The following is a 20,585-nucleotide window of genomic DNA, read 5'->3' as shown; positions in this document are numbered from 1 at the left end:
GTGGCAACTTTCAGGAATTTATGCACCTGGACACAGAGATCTCTCTGTTCATCTTCACTGCCAAGAATTTTACCATTAGCCCAGTACTCTACATTCCTTTTACTTCTTCCAAAATGAACTATCTCATACTTTTCCACATTAAACTCCATTTGCCACACCTTAGCCCAGCTCTGCAGCCTATCTGTGTCCCTCTGTAACCCACAACATCCTTCGGCACAATCCACAACTCTGCCGACCTTAGTGTCATCTGCAAATTTATTAACCCATCCTTCAACCCCGATCTCCAGATCATTTATAAAAATGACAAACAGCAGTGGCCCCAAAACAGACCCTTGTGGCACACCACTGGTAACTGAGCTCCCATCACATTTCCCATCAACCACCACCCTGTCTTCTTTCAGCCAGCCAATTTCTGATCCAAACTGCTACATCACCTTCAATCCCGAAACTCCTTATTTTGTGCAATAGCCTAGCTGTGGAACCTTATCAAACATCTTACTGAAGTCCACATACACCGCATCAACTGCTTTGCCTTCATCCACTTGTTTTGTCACCTTCTTGAAGAACTCAATAAGGTTAGTGAGGCACGACCTACCCTTCACAAAATCGTGCTGACTATCTCTAATCAAATTATTCCTCTCCTGATAATTATAAATCCTCTCTCTTATAACCTTTTCCAACATCTCACCCACAACCGAAGTAAGGTTCACTGGCCAATAAATACCAGGTTCTGGATCAGTGGTGGTGGAAGAGCACAGCAATTCAGGCAGCATCCGACGAGCAGCAAAATCGACGTTTCGGGCAAAAGCCCTTCATCAGGAATAAAGGCAGAGAGCCTGAAGCGTGGAGAGATAAGCTAGAGGAGAGTGGGGGTGGGGAGAAAGTAGCGTAGAGCACAATAGATGAGTGGGGGAGGAGATGAAGGTGATAGGTCAGGGAGGAGAGGGTGGAGTGGATAGGTGAAAAAGGAGCTAGGCAGGTCGGACAAGTACGGACAAGTCAAGGGGACAGTGCGGAGCTGGAAGTTTGAAACTAGGATGAGGTGGGGGAAGAGGAAATGAGGAAGCTGTTGAAGTCCACATTGATGCCCTGGGGTTGAAGTGTTCCGAGGAGGAAGATGAGGCGTTCTTCCTCCAGGCGTCTGATGGTGAGGGAGCGGCGGTGAAGGAGGCCCAGGATCTCCATGTCCTCGGCAGAGTGGGAGGGGGAGTTGAAATGTTGAGCCACAGGGCGGTGTGGTTGATTGGTGCGGGTGTCTCGGAGATGTTCCCTAAAGCGCTCTGCTAGGAGGCGCCCAGTCTCCCCAGTGTCGAGGAGACCGCATCGGGAGCAACGGATACAGTAAATGATATTAGTGGATGTGCAGGTAAAACTTTGATGGATGTGGAAGGCTCCTTTATGGCCTTGGATAGAGGTGAGGGAGGCGGTGTGGGCACAGGTTTTACAGTTCCTGCGGTGGCAGGGGAAAGTGCCAGGATGGGAGGGTGGGTCGTAGGGGGGGCGTGGAGCTGACCAGGTAGTCACGGAGGGAACGGTCTTTGCGGAAGGCGGAAAGGTGTGGGGAGGGAAATATATCCCTGGTGGTGGGGTCTTTTTGGAGGTGGCGGAAATGTCGGCGGATGATTTGGTTTACGCGGAGGCTTGTAGGGTGGAAGGTGAGCACCAGGGGCGTTCTGTCCTTGTTACGGTTGGAGCGCAGGTCCTGGGCCTCCTTCACCACCAGACGCCTGGAGGAAGAATGCCTCATCTTCCGCCTCGGAACACTTCAACCCCAGGGCATCAATGTGGACTTCAACAGCTTCCTCATTTCCCCTTCCCCCACCTCATCCTAGTTTCAAACTTCCAGCTCCGCACTGTCCCCTTGACTTGTCCGGACTTGTCCGACCTGCCTAGCTTCTTTTCCACCTATCCACTCCACCCTCTCCTCCCTGACCTATCACCTTCATCTCCTCCCCAACTCACCTATTGTACTCTATGCTACTTTCTCCCCACCCCCACCCTCCTCTAGCTTATCTCTCCACGCTTCAGGCTCTCTGCCTTTATTCCTGATGAAGGGCTTTTGCCCGAAACGTCGATTTTGCTGCTCGTCGGATGCTGCCTGAATTGCTGTGCTCTTCCACCACCACTGATCCAGAATCTGGTTTCCAGCATCTGCAGTCATTGTTTTTACCCCAATAAATACCAGGGTTGTCCCGACTCCCCTTCTTAAACAAGGGACAACATTTGCTAACCTCCAGTCTTCTGGCACTATTCCTGTCAACAATGATGACAAAGATTGAAGCCAAAGGTTCTGCAATCTCTTCCCTGGCTTCCCAGAGAATCAGAGGATAAATTCCATCTGGCCCCAGGGTCTTATCTATTTTCAGATCTTCCAAAATTGCTAAAACCTCCTCTTTGTCAACCACAATCCCATCTAATCTTGTAGCCTGTATCTCCATATATTCATTAACATTGTCCTTTTCCAGTGTGAATACTGACAAAAAGTTTCATTAAGCCCTTCCCCTATGTCCTCAGATTCCACACACAACTTCCCACTACTATCTTTCATTGGCCCTATTCTTACTCTCGTCATTCTTTTATTCCTGATATACCTATAAAAGGCCTCAGGGTTTTTCTTGATCCTATCCGCCAACAACTTCTCATGTCTACGCGTGACTCTTAGCTGTCTCTTTAGATCTTTTCTGGCTAACTTATAACTCTCAAGCCCCCTAACTGAGCCTTCACGCCTCATCTTCACATAAGCCTTCTTCTTTCTCCTGAGAAGAGCTTCATCTTCTTTAGTACACCATGGCTCCCTCTCCTGCTTAAGGTGCTTAAGTGTTGTTGGAGCTGCACTTGGTTAGGCAAGTGAGGAGTATTTCATCATTCTCATGAATGTGCCTTGAAAGTGGTGGACAAGCTTTGGGGTGTCAGCTGAGCTACGATGCAGAATTCCCAGCAGTTGATCTTGGTATTTTCATGGTTGATCCAGTTCAGTTTCTGGTCAATGGCAACGCACAGGGGAATCCTGTGATGGTATTGCCATTGTACATCAAGGAGTGATGGCTGGATTCTCTTTTGTTGAAAATGGCGATTGCCTGGCACTTCTTTGACAAAAGCTTGCATCATGCAAAATCATGAACAGGTCCAATGACACCACCGTTGGTCCTGGAAAATGTTCAAACTACCTCAGTTTACTCTGGAAGGGTAAGATAGAGTCATAGAGATTTACAGCACGGAAACAGACCCTTCGGTCGAACCCATCCATGCTGACCAAATATCCCAACCCCATCTAGTCCCACCTGCCAGCACCCAGCCCATATCCCTCCAAACCTTTCCTATTAGACAATAGACAATAGGCGCAGGAGTAGGCCATTCTGCCCTTCGAGCCTGCACCATCATTCAATATGATCATGGCTGATCATCCTTAATCAGTAGCCTGTTCCTGCCTTATCTCCATAACCCTTGATTCCACTATCCTTGAGAGCTCTATCCAACTCTTTCTTAAATGAATCCAGAGACTGGGTCTCCACTGCCCTCTGGGGCAGAGCATTCCACACAGCCACCACTCTCTGGGTGAAGACGTTTCTCCTCATCTCTGTCCTAAATGGTCTATCCCGTACTTTTAAGCTGTGTCCTCTGGTTCGGCACTCACCCATCAGCGGAAACATGTTTCCTGCCTCCAGAGTGTCCAATCCTTTAATAATCTTGTATGTCTCAATCAGATCCCCTCTCAGTCTTCTAAACTCAAAGGTATACAAGCCCAGTCGCTCCAGTCTTTCAGCGTAAGGTAGTCGTGCCATTCCAGGGATTGACCTCGTGAACCTACGCTGCACTCCCTCAATAGCCAGAATGTCTTTCCTCAAATTTGGAGACCAGAACTGCACACAATACTCCAGGTGTGTCTCACCAGGGCCCTGTACAGCTGCAGAAGAACCTCTTTGTTTCTATACTCAATCCCTCTTGTTATGAAGACCAGCGTGCTATTAGCCTTCTTCACTACCTGCTGTACCTGCATGCTTACCTTCATTGACTGGTGTACAAGAACACCCAGATCTCTCTGTACTGCCCCTTTACCTAAACTGATTCCATTTAGGTAGTAGTCTGCCTTCCTGTTCTTGCCACCAAAGTGGATAACCATACATTTATCCACATTAAACTGCATTTGCCATGCATCTGACCACTCACCTAACCTGTCCAGGTCACCCTGTAATCTCCTAACATCCTCCTCACATTTCACCCTGCCACCCAGCTTAGTATCATCAGCAAATTTGCTAATGTCATTACTAATACCATCTTCTATATCATTAACATATATTGTAAAAAGCTGCGGTCCCAGCACTGATCCCTGCGGTACCCCACTGGTCACTGCCTGCCATTCCGAAATGGAGCCGTTTATCACTACTCTTTGTTTCCTGTCAGCCAACCAACTTTCAATCCAAATTAGTACTTTGCCCCCATTACCATGCGCCCTAATTTTGCTCACTAGCCTCCTATGTGGGACTTTATCAAAAGCTTTCTGAAAGTCCAGGTACACTACATCTACTGGATCTCCCTCGTCCATCTTCAGAGTTACATCCTCAAAAAATTCCAGAAGATTAGTCAAGCATGATTTCCCCTTCATAAATCCATGTTGACTCAGACCTATCCTGTTACCACTATCCAGATGTGTCGTAATTTCATCCTTTATAATAGACTCCAGCATCTTTCCTACCACTGAGGTCAGACTAACTGGTCTATAATTTCCTACTTTCTCTCTCCGACCTTTCTTAAAAAGTGGTATAACATTAGCCACCCTCCAATCCGCAGGAACTGATCCCGAATCTATCGAACTCTGGAAAATAATCACCAACGCATCCATGATTTCTCGAGCCATCTCCTTCAGTACCCTGGGATGTAGACCATCAGGCCCCGGGGACTTACCAACCTTCAGACCTAACAGTCTCTCCAACACCAATTCCTGCCTAATATAAATTCCCTTAAATTCAGGTCCTTCAGCCACTATTACCTCAGGGAGATTGCTTGTGTCTTCCCCAGTGAACACAGATCTGAAGTACCAATTCAATTCTTCTGCCATTTCTTTGTTCCCCGTAATATATTCCCCTGTTTCTGTCTTCAAGGGCCCAATTTTAGTCTTAACCATTTTTTTTGCCTTTCACATACCTAAAAAAGCTTTTACTATCCTCCTTTATATTTTTGGCCAGTTTACCTTCGTACCCCATTTTTTCTCTGCGTATTTCCTTCTTAGTAATCCTCTGTTGTTCTTTAAAAGCTTCCCAGTCCTCTGTTTTCCCACTTATCTTTGCTATGTTATACTTTTTCTCTTTTAACTTTATATATTTCTTAACTTCCCTCATCAGCCACGGCCACCCATGCCTCCTCCTAGGATCTTTCTTCCTTTTTGGAATGAACTGATCCTGCATCTTCTGCATTGTATACAGAAATATCTGCCATTGTTCCTCCACTGTCATCCCTGCTAAGGTATTGCACCATTAAACTTTGGCCAGCTCCTCCCTCATAGCTCCATAGTTCCCTTTATTCAACAGAAATATTGTCACTTCCAATTGTACCCTCTCCCTCTCAAATTGCAGATTGAAGCTTATTGTATTATGGTCACTACTTCCCAATGGCACCTTCACTTCGAGGTCCCTGATCAATTCTGGTTCGTTGCACAATACCAGATCCAGAATTGCCTTCTCCCTGGTAGGATCCAGCACCAGCTGTTCTAAGAATCCATCTCGGAGGCACTGCACAAAGTCTCTTTCTTGAGGTCCAATATAATCCTGATTCTCCCAGTTTACCTTCATGTTGAAATCCCCCATAACAACTATAGCAACATCTTTGTGACAGGCCAATTTCAGCTCCTGATTCAACCTACATCCAACATCCAGACTACTGTGTGGGGGCCTGTAGATAACTCCCAAGAGGGTCTTTTTATGCTTAGGATTTCTCAGCTCTATCCATACTGACTCTACATCCCCTGATTCTAGGTCCCCCCGCGCAAGGGACTGAATATCATCTCTTACCAACATGGCCACCCCACCCCCACTGCCCATCAGTCTGTCCTTATGATAGCACGTGTAGCCTTGAATATTCATTTCCCAGGCCCTGTCCACTTGAAGCCACATCTCAGTTATCCCCACAATATCGTATCTGCCAATTTCCAAAATAGCCTCAAGCTCATCCATCTTATTTCTAATGCTTCGTGCATTCATGTATAGTATTTTTAATTTGTTACTGCCCTCACCCTTCCCATCAACTCCTATTTCACTCAACCTTACAGCATGATCCCTTTTTGAGTTTTCTGCTTCATTGATACAGTTGTCTTTCTTGACTTCCCTTGTTCTAACTTTCCCTTCACTTTCCTTCTTAAACATCCAGTATGTCCCCTCCTCCCCGCTACTTAGTTTAAACGTAGCTGTGTTGCAGTAGCAAACCTGCCTGCCAGAATGCTGGTCCCCAACCTATTAAGGTGCAAACCGTCTCTCTTGTATAATTTATGCTTACCACAAAACATACCCCAGTGATCCAAGAATTTAAATCCTTGCTTCCTGCACCAGTTCCCCAGCCACACGTTCAAGTCCATTATCTCCCTGTTTCTGGCCTCACCAGCCCAAAGAACTGGAAGCAAACTGGAAGCAAACCGGAGATAACCACCTTGGACATCCTGCTTTTCAGCCTTCTTCCTAGTTCTCCGAAGTCCCGCTGTAGTATGTTCCTCCTCCTCTTCCCGACATCATTTGTGCCGACATGTACCACCACCTCTGGCTCTTCACCTTCGTCCTTGAGGATTTCCTGCACTCTGTCCGTGATGTCTTTAACCCTGGCACCAGGAAGGCAACACACCACCCTTAAGTCCCACCTGCTGCCACAAAAGCCCCGGTCGGTTCCTCTCACTATGGAGTCCCCTATTACCACGGCTCTGTGCGATGTCCGACTTTTCTGCTCTGCCTCCACGCCAACTTTTGATTGACAGACCTGGCCACCTCGGATGAGCCTAAGGTCCTCAAGTTCTTTCATCAGTTGTTGTGATTCTGTTCGCCGAGCTGGAAGTTTTTGTTGCAAACATTTCGTCCTCTGGCTAGGCGACATCATCAGTGCTTGGGAGCCTCCTGCGAAGCGCTTCTTTGATGTTTCCTCCGGTGTTTATAGTGGTCTGTCCCTGCCGCTTCCTGTTGTCAGTTTCAGCTGTCCGCTGTAGTGGTTGGTATATTGGGTCCAGGTCGATGTGTGTGTTGATGGAGTTTGTGGATGAATGCCTTGCCTCTAGGAATTCCCTGGCTGTTCTCTGTCTGGCTGTTCCTAGAGGCATGGCATTCATCCACAAACTCCATCAACAAACACATCGACCTGGACCCATTATACCAACCACTACAGCGGACAGCTGAAACTGACAACAGGAAGTGGCAGGGACAGACCATTATAAACACCGGAGGAAACATCAAAGAAGCGCTTCGCAGGAGGCTCCCAAGCACTGATGATGTCGCCTAGCCAGGGGACAAAACGTTTGCAATAAAAACTTCCAGCTCGGCGAACAGAACCACAACGAGCACCCGAGCTACAAATCTTCGCACAAACTCTTTCATCAGTGCTGCAATATTCATGTACCCTTTCAAGTTTCACAACTCCAATAGGAAGGAGACCAGAATTGCACGCAATATTCCAACAGTGGCCTAACCAATGTCCTGTACAGCCGCAACATGATCTCCCAACTCCTGTACTCAATACTCTAACCGATAAAGGAAAGCATACCAAACGCATTCTTCACTATCCTATCAACCTGCGACTCTAGTTTCAAGGAACTATGAACCTGCACTCCAAGCTCTCTTTGTTCAGCAACACTCCCTAGGACCTTACCATTAAGTATACAAGTCCTGCTAAGATTTGCTTTCCCAAAATGCAGCACCTCGCATTTATCTGAATTAAACTCCATCTGCCACTTCTCGGCCCATATGCCCATCTGATCATGTTGTAATCTGAGGTAACCCTCTTCGCTGTCCACTATGCCTCCAATTTTGGTGTCATCTGCAAACTTACGAACTGTACCTCTTATGCTCGCATCCAAATCATTTATGTAAATGACAAAAAGTAAAGGACCCAGCACCGATCCTTGTGGCACTCCACTGGTCACAGGTCTCCAGTCTGAAAAACAACCCTCCACCACCACCCTCTGTCTTCCACCTTTGAGCCAGTTCTGTATCCAAATGGCTAGTTCTCCCTTTATTCTGTGAGATCTAAACTTGCTAACCAGTCTCCCATGGGGAACCTTGTCGAACGCCTTAGTGAAGTTCATATAGATCACATCTAGTTCAAACTTTTGAGTAAATGGTGAAGACAACTGTTCCTGCTGCTATGCAGCAGCAGCACAAGTCTTGTTTGCAACTAACAGGATCCTGTTGGCAAGCAAAAAAACATTCTGCCCATCGCACAAATGAATAATGTGGTAAATGAATTTCAGTCCCAGCAGATCATATCAAATACGACATCCCTTCTGCTGTTTGCAACAGGCAAGGTACTGACTGAGACTAAACACCTTGTCCTTATAAAGCTCAAAACAAAGTGAACAACGCTAGGTGTGATTATGATTGGTCAATATGTGCTGAATAATGCAGTGTGGAGAACTTATATGCACTGGAAACTATATAGAGGTATAGATATCAACACACATTTCCCTGGGCTATGCAAACAACATTTTACACTTCCCACCTGTTCAATTGTTTTAATAAAATAGGTGACAGACATTCCTAACAACAATGCTTTGACTAATCAGAGGCAACCTGTCCTGGTTTAAATTGAATCAAAGCTTGGAAGTTAATTGTCGATCATCATCTTAGTCACAGGGTCTCTATGGCAACACCCCCCCCCCCCCCCCCCGAGTCCACTTTCCAACCAATCAGCATGCTGTTATCATACAGTATTAAAATACTATTCCTCTTCACACTGGCATCCTTGAGAATTGGGAGGAAGTGAGGACTGTAGATGCTGACCAGTCAGAGTCGGAAAGTGTGGCGCTGGAGAAGCACAGCCAGTCAGGCAGCATCCATGGAGCAGGAGAGTCAGCGTTTCAGGCGTAAGCCCTTCGTCAGGAATGAAGGTTTATGAAAGGCTGATGAAGGGCTTATGCCCGAAACATCGACTCTCTTGCTCCTCGGATGCTGCTTGACCTGCTGTGCTTTTCCAGCGCTGTCCTTTGATTCTTGAGAATTGCCCTGATGAGAGCTAGGTTAAAAGACAAACTTTGATATAATGAGGTTTTATTTAAGCAATACTTAGGTCCTATATTGCCACATATCTATCTTACGTGCTTCAACAGTTGGGGCTTGATTTTAATTTTTAAAAAGAAAGGGGAATCAGATGAGGCCTCAGATGGAGAAGCCTACAAAAGAACATGGGTGGCTTTAAAGACTGTCATAAGGCTGCAGTAAATTGCAAGAAGCATGATGCAGTCCGGCATTAATCCAGCCAAGGACTCTATACTGAGGTGTAAGCCTATTCTTTCCAGCAAAGAACTATTGCTGGCCAACTCCATTTGAACATTTGTGGTCATAGCCATGATGTAATGTCTGATGACTAACATCACAGTTTCCATTCCAGTATAAACAGCAGCGACCCAACATCTGTTTGCCACAATGGAAACTCAAACTGCTCTTTTGTAAGATCAGTTGTCATGCTAGCTCAGAGTACTGGAACATTACTCTGGATTATAGCTTAAAAAGGAGCTTGCTAGGTCTCCCAGCTGTCCAACAATTTGTCCTCCAACAGAGATGTCACTATGGCAACGGCTCTATGCAGCACCAATCTCTCTGGAAGGAGGATTCATCCTCCCAACTATGTCACTCCATCAGGACCTTTGCTGTTACCAGCCAGACAGACAATTCTACCAATATGCTGTCAACCATGCTGGCATACAACAGCTTTACAAAAACAAAAGGACCATTGTTCAGACTGACAGCAATAACTATGCTGGATTAATCATCAGTGACATAATGTATGCAAATATCATGAGAACAGTTCATAAATTTTCACAATTGAAAAATAATGTGCTGAAGCCTGAGAGCCTTGGACCCGAATATGGAAATGTGAATTTAAGATTAAATCTCACTAGAAATGCCAAAGAACAGTTGTGCACATTAGAGGGAACAGGTAAATAGCATGTTGCTAATAGGGAGTTTTCAGCTTACAATTGTAGAATCTTAGAATAGTGAGTGACAAGCACAACTGGTAAGAACTCAGCTACTGTCATCCCCTTAAAAAAAGAAGCACTTTTAAAATTAATTCATGGGATGAGGGGGTCACTGGCCAGGTCAGCAATTATTGCCCATCCCAAATTGCCCAGAGGGCAGTTAAGAGTCAACCACATGTAGGCCGGACCAGGTAAGGATGGCAGATATCCTTCCTTAACGGACATTAGTGAACCAGATGGGGTTTTTCTGACAATTGACAATGGACTCATGGCCATCATTAGACTTTTAATTCTAGACTTTTATTAAATTCAAATTCTACCATCTGCTGTGGCAGGATTCAAACGCGGGTTTCCAGAACATTACCTGGGTCTCTGGATTAACAGTCCAGATAATATCACTAAGCCTTCGCCTCCCCATTCCTTCACATTGTTCTGGTTATTTTGCCAATCATTTCAATTAGATGTCCCTAGTTCACAATGTGTCCATGAGGAAGTGCACTTTTTATTCTGTGTCATCATGATTTTGAGCATCTTTATCAAATTTCCTCACAACCTTCTTTGCTTTAAACAGAACAGTGCCAACTTTATCAATCAACCCAATGAAGTATGTTTTTCTTCAGCTATTGCTACAAATCTTTCTACATTCTCTCTTTTCTAATGCAGTGAACAGAACAGGACACAATGCTCTAGTTGATGCCAAACACAAAACAACCCTAACTTATCTCAGCAAAAAAAAAATTCATTGACTCATTAACAAATCCATTCTGGCTTTCCTTCATTATCCATTTGGCTGTGAATTCTGTCACAGTTCATCTATTCTCAATGCTTTCCTATCGCTGATGCTGAACTGACTGGCCTGTAGTTACTCTGCATATCCTTTACAACATTTTTTGAACAATTATGCATCATTTTCAATTTTCAAACCACTCTGTAAAAGATTGGAAGATCACGGGCAGTGCCTCCACAAATTCTATCCTTAGTTTTCCAGTAACCTTGAATACACCTGATGTGGTCCTGGTGTCTAATCATCTTTAAGTACGACCAACCAATCTAATGGGGCGGCACGGTAACTCAGTGGTTAGCACTGCTGCCTCACAGCACCAAGGTTCTAGGTTCGATTCCAGCCTCGGGAAACTGTATGTGGGGAGTTTGCACATTCTCCCCGTGTCTGTGTGGGTTTCCTCCCACTATCCAAAGATATGCAGGTCAGCTAAATTGCCCATAGTGTTAGGGAAATGGGTCTGGGTGGGTTACTCTTCGGCGGGTCGGTGTGGACAGGTTGGGCCAAAGGGCCTGTTTCCACACTGTAGGGAATCTAATCTAATCTATCTTTTGTCGATCGAGTGCCTGAGTTATATCCTCTCCTCACATGCAAATCACCTTTTTATTTCCCAATTGGTCCTATTTTCACCATTCTTTTACTATTTAAATCTTTTAAAAGACTTATGGATTCCCTTTAGCTGCTAATCTTTGCTCATTCTCCCTTGTTTTGCAGCTCCTATTCCTTTTTCTCATTTACAATTTGAACTTTCTACATTCAACCTCGTTCTCACTTCTGTTGCTTACATGATATCTGTCAAACACAGCCTACACAGTCCAAAGGTCAGTACTGCCTGCATTCAAAGTTATTTGCTAATGGACAGCCTAGATACTGCCTAAGTTGATGGAGAAAGTGAGGTCTGCAGATGCTGGAGATCAGAGCTGAAAATGTGTTGCTGGAACAGCGCAGCAGGTCAGGCAGCATCCAGGGAACAGGAGAATCTACGTTTCGGGCAACACATTTTCAGCACTGCCTAAGTTGATGCCAACTACAACTTTAAAAAAATTTGACTGAAACAACTAAGACTGTTTTTAATTTCTCCACTTCGAGGTAGGGGCCAGTGCACTAAGAACTAGGGGCAGGTGTGGGTATTTGTTCCTCCATTTGATAAATCATGGTTGATCTCATCTTATCTTAGTCTCAACTCCACTTTCCTGCCCGCTGTCCATAAAATGTTCAACCCAGCAGTAAATTAAAAATCTTTCCATCTCCTGCTTAAATTTGCCCAAGGTCCCAGCAGCCACTGCACTCTGGGGTAATGAATTCCACAGATTCACAACCCTTTGAGAGAAGTCATTTATCTCAGCTCTGTTTAAATCTGTATACCCTTTATCCTAAAACTATAATCTCTCATTATAGATTGTCCAACATGAGGAAGCATACTTTCTACTTGGTCAACCCCATTTTTGGCATCTTTCTTCCCTGAATTGGATCTCCTCTCAATCCTCTAGACTACAGAAAGTGTACGCCTAAACTGCTTAATATCACTTTTTAAAACAAACCCCTCATCTTTGGGATTCATCTCCTGGACCTTCCCTGAATTGCTGCTAATACGGTTATATCCCTATTCAAGCAAGGCGACCAAAACAGTTCGCAGTACTCAGGGTTTGATCTCACTAATACCTTGTGCAGTTACACTCTCCACTTTTATATTCTATTCTTTTAGCAATAAATGCCTTTTTGCCTTATTTACTGCATACTGCGATTCATGCATAAGAACATTCAGATTCGTCTGCACAAAGCAGATGTAGCTGGGAAAGTGATCGGTGGATGAAGGTGAGGGTGAAGGTGATAGGTCAGAGGGGGCAGTGATGGATGCGTCCAGAGTCAATCTTCTATCATGTTATCTTACCCTGTATTAACCTTGTCAAATAGATGTGAGTTTAATCTTTTGAACCTGAATTTAGAACAGTTTATTTTTAACCAGATCACAAAGGAGTTTGCCTAATCATTCCAAACACAACTGCCAAGTTCTCAATCACATACATACTCAAGCATTCTCTCCTCACCTGCATCAATGTTTGGAAACAGAATCAACGTGCGTTTGTTGAATGTTATTAGAGCATCAAGTGTAAGCTCAAACATTTTAACGGAATGTTTAATGTTGGTGGTAACAGGATGCTGTAAAGCCACGATGTACTCACGAGGTTTCACATCTTTGCCTATAAAACCAGAACAAGTGAAGAACAAAAATCATCTCATGGCAGTACAGATGACAATATAACTGCCTGTATACATCTTATCCAACAATTAAGAAACAGACTAGCATTTCAATCCCTTAGTGAGGATGTGGATATATTACCAAGGCCAGCATTCACTGTCCGTCTCTAATTGACTTCAGATCATGATGGTAAGCTGCCAACATGAACTGCTGTAGTCCATCTAGTCTCTCTCTCTTTCTCTCTCTCTCACACACACCACACACCCCACACACCCCACCACACACACACCACCCACACCCCACACACCCCACCACACACACACCACCCACACCACACCACACCATACACACCTGCAAAGGAGTGCAAGGAATTAGTCCAAGGAACAGTAAAAGAATGACAATATAGCTCAAAGTCACGATGGTGTGTGGCTTGGAGGGGAACACAGATGTTTGGGTTCCTCTGTGCCTGTTGCCCTCTCAATAGGATGGGAGATGGGCTTTTGGGATTGAGCAGTGAAATGGGACTGACTGAATCAGCCTGCAGAGCCAGTATGGACTCAAAGACACAAATGGCCTCCACTGGCACAATGGTAAATAGGGAAGTAAGAGTGAGGGTTGGGTGGATTGAATTAAGTCAAGGAAAGCGAGGAGACATATTTCAATCCTTTTGCGCAAAGGGCTAGCAGGTATTTGCAGGTATTAACCATTTGCCTTTGTAAGAAAGCAACAGCAACTAAAAATGCAAGTTTCTTCCTTCCGACGTGGCAAACAAAGAGCAAATAACAAAGGCAAACCACTACTGAATACTTTATGCATTATAAAAAAAAGTCAACATTGATTATCTATGAGTTAATCATATACAAATGGTAGCAGAGACAGGATCTTCTGGTTCTGCCCACTACAGCCTTAGCTAAATAACAGGGTGGGAAAACAGAAGTAATTGACACATCAGCTAGTCATACTCACTTAGCCACGTCTGCAAAATGCTCATGTAATCCTTGGATCCTGCAGTGAGCAATTTGTCATAAGATGGGCAGCCAGACAACAGTATTCGATTGTGATCTTCACACATGGCTATCAAGTGCTGCTCAGCACTCCGAGTGCAACACACATGATAATGGGCCAATTTGGTGATGGCATGTCTGATTGAGTCATCGATGGTACCACTGACCTCACCTCCTTCCATGTGCAGAATCCGAATATTCATCAACGCAGCTGAGGTGGCGACTGCCAATGCATCAAACCTGTCTCCATGAACAATCATGAGGTCTGGCTTCAAACGGTTCAGCACATCTGGTAACTTTACCAGAGCAAGTCCCACTGATTCAACCATGGCTGCCTCATCCTCACCTCGAACTATTGTATGCAAACTTGTGTTAATATCAAAATCATCTTGCTCAATCATGCGATATGTATTCCTGGAAGAAAAATAAACAAGCCTCATTACCAACACAGGATCAAACTTATCTTTCTGCCTTTACCACATTAGTTTCTAACATGAGAATCTTCATAAATGACAACTCAGCTTTCACACCTGACTGAAACTCAATGTTAGATTGAGCCTCTAAAGCAATAGTGGGAAAGTGCTGCATTATGTAAGGTCCCTTGCTCTGATGCCATTGTTCACTAGAATAAAAATAGGAAGATAGAGCAAATTAATGCTCGGCTTGAGAGATGAAGAGAACGGGGGTTTCAGACTCTTGAGATATGCCGATAGACTCTGTGGGAAGATGGGATTTCTACAAGCTGGATAGGACTGCACTGAGCAGAGCAATTTTCCTGTGCTGCTGAGGAGAAGGCAGTGGGAACCAAGAAGTAATATCGGAGAGTAACAACCACATGCAAAGATTTGGGAGAGACAGCTAGCAGCAGAATGAGAATTGTAAAATATTATGTGGGGTCAGTCAAACCAGATGGAAGATTCTACTTTGAGATACCTTCTTCACACTGTAATTGAAAATGATATCTCCTTATTAAGAGCTTCCATCTCAGTAAGGGAGCCCGAGAACAATCCAGATCTAATCATCTGGTCCAAAAGCTCCACTAACTGTTTGACAACTAACAAATTCCGCCAACCTACAACATCTTTTTAAAAAATAGCGAACTTAACTTATCTCCGTATGTTAATGGATTATTTTTTTAAATTCCAGGATCCGGACCACATCCTCACCAAAAGCAAATCTGATTTCCATTGAGCTAAAGCCATTCTGTGTACCAAGTTTCATTGGAACCTGTCTAACAATTTGAGATACATTAAATACAGACAAACAGACAAATAAACAGGAATGGAAACTAATTTCTGCCCACCTTCAGTGGCGTTAACATCACATTAACAAAGACCAGCCCAGAAAAGAGCAGGAATAAGTATCAAATATTCCTAGACACATGATGCTGAAGAAAGGAGGTGAGAGCAGGGCATAACAGCTGGAGATATATGGAGTTAAAATATTAAAGTCCTGGAAAGTGAGAATATACCCAAGAGTTGTCAAAGCCAAAATTTATCTAGTTCGAGGTACCATTAGGCTACAGCGTGTATCGATAGGTTTCTAATTAGTTGCAAAACTATAAAGGAACAGGAAATGAGTGGGAGAGAGAGCAGCATCCAGCACCCAGAAGAATAAAAACAATTGTAGGCTGTCATTAGTTGCAGTAAGGTTACTACCTACTACTCAAGAGAGGGCAATGGTGAGAAGTGACTGAGGAGGATTCTGGGGGATGTGTGACAGTCTGTACAACCAAACACTACCCCCACTCCCTATCCCCAAAAGCTGCTCTGGGGGCAGCATCTGGTGGCACAGATAGTCAGGGCATACATAAACAATTTCACATGTAGTGCCCTTCTCACCACCAGTCCAGCAATGTATTGGTGCTTCTTGGAATGTTCTGGTAATGAAGCATTTTGACAAATAATTGACAGTCTGCTCAGGGAACAACCTGACAAGATCACCCTCTCCTTTTCCCTCAAGTTCTCGAGGACACTACATGCTGACCACTGCCTGACAGACTTCTGATCAAAGGTGTTTCTCTTGGAAAATTCCTCCACAAGACAGATGGTATAGAAGAAGCCAATCACTTGGAGCATTCCGCAGCACCAAGGCCAGACCCATCGTTTGCATCACTGGAAAAGATAGAACCTCAGTACATAGTGACATTTGATGCTTGTGTACCAAAGGTCTACATACAGCTTGATGCAGTCACACACACAAAGATGGTCATCAGGATAAGGGCAGCATTGAGAATGTTCTTCCCCCTTTTCCAGAGTTTTTACATGGTATCCCTATCGACACAGTCCATCTGAGACCTCCAGCTGAAGTGGAAGATGGCTAGGGTGTCTGCAATGGCACATGTTCGAGGAATGGGCCAGACATGTGCTATGTACAGCAGAGTGTGCCTCACACCGATGACCAGTTTTTTTCTCACCTGCAGTGGAGAGGGAGTGGTGCTTCCAAAACCTGTTTCTGTCTCAACTTGGCGATGCACTCCTCCCAAGTTTTTGTGCATGCTCTGGCCCTCTGAACCATATTCCCAGCACTTTAAGGTAATCTGCCCTGACAGTGAAGTGTATTAGATTTCCTACAGTATGGAAGCAGGCCATTTGACCTAAGTAGTCCACACAAACCCTCCAAAGGGTAACCCACGCACAACACTTCTCCTACCCTATGTTTACCCCTGACTAATACACCTAACACTATGGGCAATTTAGCATGGTCAATTCACCTAACCTGCACATCTTCGGATTGTGGAAGAAACTGGAGCACCTGGAGGAAACCTACGCAGGCACAGGGAGAATGTGCAAACTCCACACAAACAGTTGTCCCAGGCAGGAATTGAACCCGGGTCCCTGGCGCTGTGAAGCAACAGTGCTAACCATTGAGCCACCATGCCACCCACAAGTGGATAAAGGATCAGTCAGCCCAGTTCCCAAAGAACATGGCTTTGCTCTACATTGGCTCTTAAGGCCAGTTTGAACTGGTCGCAGATGCTAATGAGTCTGTGCACTGACAGCAGATCTGAGCAGAAAACAGCGACATTGTCCATACACAGGGAGACTTTGACCTGCAGTTTGCTGCTGCCTGAAACAGTCATCCCTCTCAGGCTTCCATCCTTCCTCATGGACTCAGCAAAGGGCTTTATACAACACACACACAAGGCAGGAGAGAGTGGGCAGCCCTGCTTGACTCTGGATCTGACCGGAAAGCTTTCTGTTTCCCATCTGTTGATGGAGACTGCACTGACATTGGTGTAGAGCAGTCGAATGCAATTGCAGATTCCCTCCCCAAAAGTCCATTTTGGAGAGCAGTCCCACACGTACATGTGCAATATCCTGTCAAAGGTCTTCTCCTGATCCAGGATGATGAAGCAGGTGTCCATCCCGCCCTGTCCTGTACACAGGCTATCATATCCCTGAAGAGCGCGAGATTCAGAGATTGTCCTGCCTGGTACAGCACAGGTTTGGTCAGGGTGAATCCTCGATCCCAGAGCAGGCCAAACCCACTTGGTGATGACTTTAGACAGAATTTGGTAATCTGCATTCAGCACTGAAATTGGTCACTGATTTTTCATTTCCTCTCTCTCCCCCTTTTATAGGTGAGGGTGACGATAGCTTTCCTCATGGATTCGCACATGCTACTTGTCAGAAGCATACTGTTGTACACCTTCAGCAGAGCCTGGCTAATCAAGTCCCACAGATCTGAATACAACTTGCCCAGTAAGCTGTCGCTTCTGGGAGTTTTATCCTTTTCTAAGGACTAAGAAGTCTGGAGAGGGATGCAATAATTTTAGTCGAGGTTCATACAGAGCAGCTCTATGACACAGGACTCAGTGCTCTGTGGACTGTTTTCAGGGACATACATTGAGACGAACATTGACTGCACCATCAACTTGGTGAAAGACATTCCTTGGTGTGCCTGAAACTTATTAGCCTTCCAGGGCAAGGAGTTAAACTGCAAGTCGCAGACTAGCACATTCCAAGATCCAGGACTACACGTTGATGGATGCACTAAAGCACGGGGCAACTGCTGCCAAGGTGCAGTGGGGAAAGACCACTGTCTTTTGGCCAAAGTTAAATGGAAGTCTGTTCAGTTATAGGACCCTCCTGGTGCCTCAAATGCATGTAAATATGGTCTTGTATAAGTAAAAAATATCTTGGGTTCTTGTTTGTTCTCAATATGCAAAGACTGTTCTAGTGACTACATAGGTCTCATAAAGGTTTTTTTATGTGTAATGTATATTTTTGAAATAAAAAAAGACTGAGGAGGGTTCTGTGAGTAGCCACCATGGCTTAGAAGAGGATTGCAGACAGAGGCTTGGCTGTTCAGGAATCAGGTTTGTAGGGTTGATGTTAGAAAGGAGGATATGGGGAAATGTTTGAAAAACATAAGGAGAGATAAATCCCCTGGACCAGACAGTATATACCCAAGGTTACTATAGGAAGCAAGGGAACAGATTGCTGTGTTTTTGGCAATGATCTCTGCATCCTCACTATCCACTGGAGTAGTACAAAATGATTGGTGGGTGGCAAATGTTATTCCCTTGTTCAAGATAGGGAATAGGGATAATCCTCGGAATTTCAGACCAGTCAGTCTTATGACAGTAGTGGAAAGGATTCTGAGAGACCGGATTTATGATTATTTGGAAAAGCATAGCTTGATTAGAGACAGTCAGCATGGCTTTGTGAGAGGCACACCTCACAAGCCTTATTGAATTCTTTGCGGATGTGACAAAACACATTGACAAAGTTAGAGCAGTGGATGTGGTGTACGTGGACTTTAGCAAAGCATTTGATAAGGTTCCCCGTGATAGGCTCATTCATAAAGTAAGGAGGCATGGGAAACAGGGAAATTTGGCTGTCTGGATACAGAATTGACTGGTCCATAGAAGACAGAGGGTGGGTGGTAGATGGAAAGTATTCAGGCTGGAGCTTCGCGACCAGCAGTGTTCCAAAAGGATCTGTCCTGGGAACTCTGCTCATTGTGATTTTTATAAATGACTTGAATGAGGAAGTGCAAGGGTGGATTAGTATGTTTGCTGATGGCTTGAAGGATGGTGGAGTTCTGGATAGTGTTGGAGGACTGTTTTAGGTTGCAACTGGATATTAGATTAGATTAGATTCCCTACAGTGTGAAAACAGGCCCTTCGACCCAACCAGTCCACACTGACCCTCGGAAGAATAACCCACCCAGACCCATTTCCCCCTGACTAATGCACCTAACACAATGGGCAATTTAGCATAGCCAATTCACCTGACTTGCACATCTTTTGGATTGTGGGAGGAAACCGGAGCACCCGGAGGAAACCCACGCAGACAGTGGGAGAATGTGCAAACTCCACACAGTCCAAGGCTAGAACTGAACCCAAGTCCCTGTCACTGTAAGGCAACAGTGCTAACCACTGAGCCACCATGCCACCCCATATTGACAGGATGCAGAACTGGGCTGTTAAGTGGCAGATGGAGTTCAACCTGGAAAAGTGTGAAATGATTCATTTTGGAAAGTCGAATTTGAATGCAGATTGTAGGGTTAAAGGCAAGATTCTCGGCAGTGTGGAGAAACAGAGGGATCTTGGTGTCCATGTCCAATAATCCTTCAAAGATGCCATCAAAGCTGATCAGGTTGTTATGAAGGCGCATGGTATGCCGGCTTTTATGAGCAAGGGGATTGAGTTGAAGAGGCTGTGAAGTTATGCTGCAGCTCTATAGAGACCTGGTTAGACCACACTTGGAACACTGTGTTCTTCACCCACTGGGTTGTAAAGCTATGGAATTCCCTGCCTAGTGAAGTAGTTGACGCTACTTCAGTAAATGTTTTTAAAGCTAAAATAGATATTTTTTGAACAATAAAGGAATTAAGGGATAGGATGAGAGCGCAGGTAAGTGGAGCTGAGTCCACGAAAAGATCAGCCATAATCTCATTGAATGGCGGAACAGGCTCGAAGGGCCAGATGACCTACTCCTGCTCCTCGTTCTTATGTTCAGTTCTGTTCGCCTCATTATAGGAAGGATGTGGAAGCTTTAGAGAGGATGCAGAGATTTCCCAGGATATTGCCTGGACTGGAGGGCATGTCTTATGAATGAAGATTGAGGGAGCGAGGGCTTTTCTTATTGGAGCGAAGAAGGATGAGAGGTGACTTGATAGAGGTGTACAAGACGACAATAATCACAGATAAAGTGAATAGCCAAAGACGTTTTCCCATGAGGAAATAGCTATCACGAGGAGGCATAATTTTAAGGTGATTGGAGGAAGGTTTAGGGGAGATGTCAGAGGTAGGTTCTTTACACAGAGAGTGGTGGGTGCATGGAATGCACTGCCAGCAGTGGTATTAGAGTCAGATATATTAGGGACATTTAAGCGACTCTTGGATAGGTACATGGATGGTAGTAAAATTAAGGGTATGTAGATTAGTTTGTTCTTAGAATAGGATAAAAGGTCAGCACAACATCGAGG

General features: G+C 44.8%; 1 protein-coding gene across 2 annotated transcripts in view; it reads right to left on the bottom strand.

Annotated features, from left to right (window-relative positions):
- The window catches only part of gne (glucosamine (UDP-N-acetyl)-2-epimerase/N-acetylmannosamine kinase), an 81,054-nt gene that overhangs the window by 44,077 nt on the left and 16,392 nt on the right, over positions 1–20,585 (bottom strand). For both annotated transcript variants that reach the window (XM_087979844.1, XM_087979843.1), the window contains exons 3-4: positions 14,110–14,561; positions 12,992–13,144 (exon numbers count right to left, since the gene is read on the bottom strand). In XM_087979844.1, coding sequence (XP_087835970.1) covers positions 12,992–13,144; positions 14,110–14,561 — 605 coding nt within the window. The remainder of the gene's footprint in view (positions 1–12,991; positions 13,145–14,109; positions 14,562–20,585) is intronic.

This window comes from Chiloscyllium plagiosum, unplaced genomic scaffold (assembly GCF_037043375.1).
Source record: "Chiloscyllium plagiosum isolate Xiang-an unplaced genomic scaffold, Cpla_swu_hap1 HiC_scaffold_36, whole genome shotgun sequence".
Lineage (NCBI taxonomy): Eukaryota > Metazoa > Chordata > Chondrichthyes > Orectolobiformes > Hemiscylliidae > Chiloscyllium > Chiloscyllium plagiosum.
The sequence above is the reverse complement of the archived record's forward strand: the minus strand, read 5'-3'. Positions and strand labels throughout refer to the sequence as shown.